Source organism: Sinocyclocheilus rhinocerous, unplaced genomic scaffold, assembly GCF_001515625.1.
Source record: "Sinocyclocheilus rhinocerous isolate Xijiao unplaced genomic scaffold, SAMN03320098_v1.1 scaffold613, whole genome shotgun sequence".
NCBI lineage: Eukaryota > Metazoa > Chordata > Actinopteri > Cypriniformes > Cyprinidae > Sinocyclocheilus > Sinocyclocheilus rhinocerous.
The window spans coordinates 8,916-15,852 of NW_015626869.1; the positions used below are offsets into that span (position 1 = coordinate 8,916).

Sequence of the window (6,937 nt, forward strand, 5' to 3'; positions counted from 1 at the left end):
CATAAACAGTTATATTTGCATAAACTGGCATGCATCTGAATTGCTTTTTGCTGAAAAACTTTTAAAGGAAGATCTTTAAAGTAAAAAAACAACAACACACTATTTAAATACAAGTCAAACGCTGTCGACGGCTTTTGTGACGGGTCAAAATTATGTTCTGAAATAATAGATGCAGCATGTCATAGATGCTAACGATAGAGCAAACTTATTTATTCCTACATATTACTATTTGTAAGGGACATGTTTGCACTGGCCTCCACCCTCAAGCAAAACAGTCCTTAGAAAGAACAGAACTGAAGGTGGGAAGAAGTGACTACGACACGAAGATCTGGAAAGCATAGGAAATCAGGAAAAAAATAAATGTGTAGGTGTGTCTGGAGTCGGACCTGCACGATCGTGAATGTGCTGGATTCGTGTGGGTGGTTCACTTATTACGAAAATGTAAAAAAAAAAAACTCACGGACAGTATTTTACAATCATTTCCTCGTTAGTCGTTAGATTTTTTTCATTCTTACTATCCTGTTTTTATTGTAGTAAAAGTGTAGTAACCATGTTTTTTTTGGCGTATTGATTGCCATTTTGTACCAGTTTTACTACAAATACCATGGTTAAACTATGGTTAGTGTAGCAAAACCATGGTAAATTTGACATTTACCAATGATTTCCATTTTTTCCCCCACAATTTCTTTCTTAGTGCATATCAAGGAGGTCTAATACACTTGCAGAAAGTTATGCATTAGTAGTCCCATCCATCTCAATGGCAGTTGCTCGGCTAGCGTATGTTCCCCCAGCAAACATCTGATATGATATCATAAAATTATTTGAGATTTAAAAGCTGCTTGGGGGAAAAAAAAAATATATATATATACACACAACTATATTTTGAATAGGTGCCTTTTGCCTGTAGAATTGTGTTGTTACAGCATCATTGTCCTGCTCTGTTAAACACGACTACAATCACAGCATTCAACAATCAAGTTCTACTCCCAATTCACACGAAAGCTCAATGTGACTGCTTCCTACTGCCATTATAAACTCTATACTGTTTCAGGATAAGCTTCCAGATTGACTGATGAAAGTCACTACAATGATTCTGGAGCAGTTTGTTCTTTAGCGTGTTTGTTCTGATGGGTCTGAAAACCCCCCAAATAAGCGAATCTCTCGCCGCAAATGGAGCAGCGGTAAGGTTTCTCTCCTGTATGAACTCGCTCGTGGATCTTCAGGACGTCTGATCGAGCAAACGTCTTGTCACACTGTGAGCATTTGAACGGTCTTTCTCCGCTATGAATCCTCTTGTGCTTCAGTAGGTTAGTGTGTTGACGGAAACTCTTCCCGCAAACGCTACATTGGTACGGTTTTTCTCCCGTGTGAATTCTCTGATGGACTTTGAAATGAGTCGGATCGGAAAAGCTCTTCCCGCAGTGAGAGCACAGGTACGGTCTCTCTCCGGTGTGAGTCCTCTCGTGACAATGCAGATGAGAAATATGACGGAAGCGTTTGTCACAGTGTGTGCACTGGTGCAGTTTCTCCGAGTGGATTTTTTGGTGGGATATTAGACAAATGGGCTGCTTAAAGGTTTTCCCACATTCGCTGCACTGGTACGGCCTCTCGCTGGCGTGCGAACGCATGTGTGTCTTGAAATGGGACCCATCTCTGAATCTTCTCTCGCAGTGAGGGCACTTGTACGGCTTCTCCCCCGTGTGGATTCGCTTATGAACAATAAGAGATTGTTTGGCGCTGAAATACTTGTCGCACTCGCTGCAGTGGAAAGGCTTTTCGCCAGTGTGCGTCTTCATGTGAATTTTCAAATTACCAGAAGAGAAGGCAACCTTCCCGCACTGTTCGCAGCGAAACTCCTTCTTCACCCTGTGCTCTTTTGAATGAAGTCTTCTTTCTTTTAAGGTAGGAAAGCTGATGTCGCATACCTTGCAGCTGAAGTCTTTCTGTTCTGTGTGTTTCCTCTCGTGTCTTGCTAAATTTCCCCGTTTGCTGAATGTTTTCCCACAGGTGACGCAGGAGAAACTCTTGGCCGTCGGCTGCTCTTTTGATGTCGAGGCCGTTTCTTCATCAGAAGATGATCTGGTGTTTTCATCTGAGAGGAACGGAGGAATATTTCTATTTACTTGCATTTCCCCAAGTTATCTGTGTATATAGTTATTACAATATCTGTGTATATTGGTCCAACATGATCACTCACAAACATCTCACTAATCCTCACCATGTCATGGAGTGTTCTTACAGGTGACTTTGAAAGCTTAACGACTCTAGTTTCCATATTTGGCGACTCATTTTTGAAATATTTTACAGAGCAACTGTAATTTATTAATTTGCAAGAAGAGTACTCATCAGAGTCGGAGAGCGAGTTCTGACTTTTACTTTGAAATAGTGATGCACGTATGAAATCGTGAAAAATCAGTAAAAACCTCCATTCGTTTTCCTGCCAAGTGTTCAAAAGATAACATCCATTCTGTTTTGGGAGAAAAAAGGTCTAAAAGCGTTTTGACTATAAAGAACAACCAATTCTCCATTTTTGATGCAGCGTGAACTGTGACATACGTCTAAGGTTCACGTCGTATGTCTTATGTGTTTTTTAGAGGTTGAATTGAAATCAAATACTGCCCTTAGTTCAGATATTTGGTTTTAATTTTCTAGCGGTTTTACAGTAAAACATGCTGTAAAATATATATGTTATATAAAATATTAATATTTTAATTTTTATATTTTCATAAACTTCCATAACTTTTTTGTAATAAAAATTCTATAACTTTTTTCACTTCTACAATAATCTGCCAAGTGTCTTCTTTAAAAAGAGACCAACCTTAAAGGGATAGTTCACCCAAAAATGAAAATGTGATGTTTATCTGCTTACCCCCGGGGCATCCAAGATGTAGGTGACTTTGTTTCTTCAGTAGAACACATTTGATGATTTTTAACTTTAACCGTTAGTCACCTACATCTTGGATGCCCTGGGGGTAAGCAGATAAACATCAACTTTTCATTTTTGGGTGAACTATCCCTTTAAGTCTGCTTTTGTTGGAATTTAAGTTGGAAATGTCATTTTCAGGTCTATGCTCAAAAAGTGGAACCGACGGGTTAAGCTTGAGAAACTTTAAATGACTTGTAAACATGTAAAAACCATTTGTAGATGCACCAGTTAGGATAATATATTAAAGGAAGTAGCATACCCGAAGGAATAAAGTCATCATCATCATTGTCACGTTGTACTTTCTCCACAGTGGATTCTTCTCTCGTCTCCTTTATATTCCTGCAGTCCACCAGTTTGACGGAGCACGTCTTCATCGGCGTCTGCTGTTCTCCAGCGTTACAGTCAGACCCCAGAGACTCTGAGGAGGTGACGGACCCATGACTGTCACACACGCTCTCCTGAGCGTCAGTATAACAGAGCAAACTAAGGCTGAGCTCTGAGTCCTGTGTGTCTCTGGATCTCTGATCTCTGACGCTCCAGACTGAATCCTGAGCTTCTGTCCCATCAGTCACACGCACTGAAACCTGCTCCACATCCTGACAAACACATCACAGATAAACACTAATAAAGAACAAGCTTAGGGATGCACCGATTGATAGACCGCAGTTCGGTATCGGTCGGTATTACCTCTGTTTTTTGCCATTTTTCTCTATTAACCGTGAAGCTGTGGCTTTAATTGCTTCAGAAACAATAATGTTACCAACTCCTTGCTCTCTGATCTCTGACGCTCCAGACTGAATCCTGAGAGCGAAGAACACAAGATGCATTAGCTGAACCTGACATTGTGCTCATGAGGTGACTCGGTGAACTTGATTAGAAGATAAAAGCCAATGTTTCACTGGATTGAGCTGAAGGATGAAGAGCTGTTCAAACCTCTCCTCTTTCTCTCAGCTTTGCCTCCAGAGACGCCACCTCTTTCTTCAGCCGACAGATTTCTGAGATGAAATCCTCAATATCCAGCATGGACAGATCAGTTCCTACTGATTTACAGCAGAGCACATCCACCTGCGCTTTCATGATCAACATCTGAACACAAACACAGCAGGATTACTAAAAGACGCATTTATAATGACACTCATTAAAAACCCAAAATGATTGATTATGAGTATGAAAGTGAGCAGAACTGATCTATTAATATGAATTTGATCTCCGAGAACATTCAGAAATGTAAATGTTCAGTTTAAATTTTGACCCAGCGTTCATATATTGTATGATATATAACCTACTTCATTTAACGCATATATATATTATTTTATTGCATTTAATACACTCATTTAGCGTTCGGCACGTAGATACAACGAAAAACAAAACAATAACTAGACAAAATCAATAATCCCATAAAGAGATAAAACAATATAAATCGAACATAAGCGTAAATATAAATCTGGTAAATGGTGTAAAACATACTAAAACCCCGCATCGGTTGAGGGTTCAAACTGTAAGCTCTTGTTTCGGTCGCTCTATGGTTTGTTTACTCACGCTGAAGAGCCTCGAGCGCCTCCGTCTGTGCTGGAGCGGAAGCGCATCGACAGACAGCTGATAAAGAATTAAGACCACACATAATTTAATGTAAATACCTAAATACATATGCTCTTGCTCCTAGTTTGACTAGTGAGAATTCGGAGGAATGAACTCTAACCACCCAGACTTTGGCCGCTTGTTATTTTCTCACTTCTTCGCTCGTGCTGTAGGAGGCGCTGTGACGATCTGTAGTCCACCGGTAAAACCACTGAAGAAGAAGAAGACAGGAGCACAAATTTGCATCGGTAATAGTAACTCCTCCAATAGCACCTTGGTTATTAGAACAACCAGAAGTTGACTTAAACGTACAGAAAGAAATTAAGGGAATGGGGGAGGGGTTTAATTTAAAAGCGTATGTTAAAGAATATATAAAAAGTTTTCTGACTGTAACGCTGGAGAACAGCAGACGCTGCAGACGCCGCTGAAGATGTGCTCCGTCAAACTGCTGGACTGCAGGAACCTGATCGAGAGCCGAGGAGAAGAAACCACAGAGAAAGAAGAACAACAACACAGTGATGAGGAAGAGGAGGATGAGGATGAAGATTTCATTCCTGCAGGTGTGATTCTTCCTTTTATGACCTTTTGTAGTTTTTCATGACGCTTGAATGTCAGCAGAGACTCAGGTTCATATTGTCTCTGATGGTCTGATCAGGTTTGAGAGAAGATTTTTTGAGATATTTGGGAACACAATGGCAAATTATAGTATTGTTTTTTTTCTCTCTCTCTCTCTCTCAGTTGAGATTTTGATCTAGAATGTGTTTTTTAATAGAGTCAGATGTACTCTGCCTGTTTGTAAGGCTGCACGATTTGGCCAAAAATCTAATTTAATTTATTTTTGTCATGATAGAATTATTGTTAAATTATAAAATCATGAAAGAAATGCATTGCGATTGCAATAATACTATTATACTGTAAAATTGCATCATAAATATGATGTAAATAAATAAACATAAATATTTACATAAAAACATGAACAAATATTTACATGAAACAAATATTTCAATCACGTTTGGTCTCGTACTGTATCGCGTACCTTGTCAGTGTCGTGCGCTTTGCTTGGCCATTTGTTGGGATAAACAGGAAAGTGTGTTCAAGCGCCAGCAAAACACAGTGTAAAGAAATACTCTTTGTGAGAAGCAGTCAATTAGCAGAAGCTAAAAGCAGATCGTAAGTGTATTTATTTCTTGTCTCAGTGTTTAGCGCAGTTATCGTTGCTAGATAAATATTTACATAAAAACATGAACAAATATTTACATGAAACATAAATATTTCAATCGCGTTTGGTCTCGTACTGTATCGCGTACCTTGTCAGTGTCGTGCGCTTTGCTTGGCCATTTGTTGGGATAAACAGGAAAGTGTGTTCAAGCGCCAGCAAAACACAGTGTAAAGAAATACTCTTTGTGAGAAGCAGTCAATTAGCAGAAGCTAAAAGCAGATCGTAAGTGTATTTATTTCTTGTCTCAGTGTTTAGCGCAGTTGTCGTTGCTAGGAAACGGATGTTTTGTTTACTGTGTGGAGACGTGCTGAAATAGTGTTTGGTCTCGTACTGCATCGCATACCTTGTCAGTGTCATAAGTATATTCATTACTTCTATTACTGGTCATTCAAGCCTAAACCTCATGGCCCTGACAGAGACGTGGATCAAACCAGAGGACACTGCTACTCCTGCAGCACTCTCCAATAATTTCTCATTTTCCCACACTCCCCGTCTGACTGGAGGAGGTGGAGGTACTGGTCTGCTTATCTCTAATGATTAGAAATGCATTCCTTTACCTTCTCTGGATATTAGCATCGCATTTGAATCACATTCAGTCACTATTACCCACCCTATTAAAATCCATGTTGTAGTTGTTTATCGACCCCCAGGACCACTAGGTGAACTTCTTGAATGAATTAGATGTGCTGCTCTCAACTAGAGGTCTGCATTCCCGCGGCTCCCCCGCGGGAACCGCGGGACCTGACCAGATTTCTTGCGACGTGGGATTAAATTCCCGAATAAAACGCGGTCGCGGTCGGTAACTCTGGTGTAATTTGAACGGGAGCGGGCGGTCTAACAATATCCCGTTCCCGACGTCCTTTCAGAACAACATATCTATCCTTTATTCTTATTGACCTTGAAGGACGTTCAACTCGGTTTTGTTTATATTTTGCTTAGCCTATCATTTTAAATGACAGATGTCGTAGCGTATTTATTTTTTTATTTTTTTCTGCGACACTTTTCCTACTGTGTGTACAGCAAAATGTTAAACTAATTTAGTATTTTGACAAGACAAATAAAAATAGCTAGGCTATTTCTGTACAACCTACATTTTTATTTGTTTTTCTCTGTGACACTTTTCCCTATTGTTGTAAATGTTAAACGAATTGTATCCTGACAAGACGAATAAAAATAAGAAATACAATTTTTGTACAACATTTTTATTTTCTCTG

The 6,937-nt window shown here is 39.5% G+C and overlaps 2 protein-coding genes across 3 annotated transcripts in view; one reads left to right on the plus strand and one right to left on the minus strand.

The window, feature by feature from the left end:
- Positions 1-661: 661 nt before the first annotated feature.
- LOC107719079 (zinc finger protein 501-like) lies at positions 662-4,467 on the minus strand. Of its 2 annotated transcripts, none has more exons than XM_016526409.1 (4): positions 4,403-4,467; positions 3,860-4,008; positions 3,186-3,474; positions 662-2,092 (listed from the first exon to the last, which is right to left on the minus strand). In XM_016526409.1, the coding sequence occupies exons 1-4, from the start codon at positions 4,404-4,406 to the stop codon at positions 1,083-1,085; spliced, it is 1,452 nt and encodes a 483-aa protein (XP_016381895.1). In that variant the 5' UTR covers positions 4,407-4,467; the 3' UTR covers positions 662-1,082. The 2 variants fall into 2 exon arrangements, with proteins under 2 accessions (XP_016381895.1, XP_016381888.1); XM_016526402.1 differs by having other exon boundaries at positions 3,860-4,012; positions 4,394-4,455.
- Positions 4,468-4,892: 425 nt separating this feature from the next.
- LOC107719096 (zinc finger protein 239-like) overlaps positions 4,893-6,937 on the plus strand; it is a 7,485-nt gene continuing 5,440 nt past the window's right edge. The window contains exon 1 of the mRNA XM_016526435.1: positions 4,893-5,064. Coding sequence (XP_016381921.1) covers positions 4,935-5,064 — 130 coding nt within the window. The 5' untranslated portion in view covers positions 4,893-4,934. The remainder of the gene's footprint in view (positions 5,065-6,937) is intronic.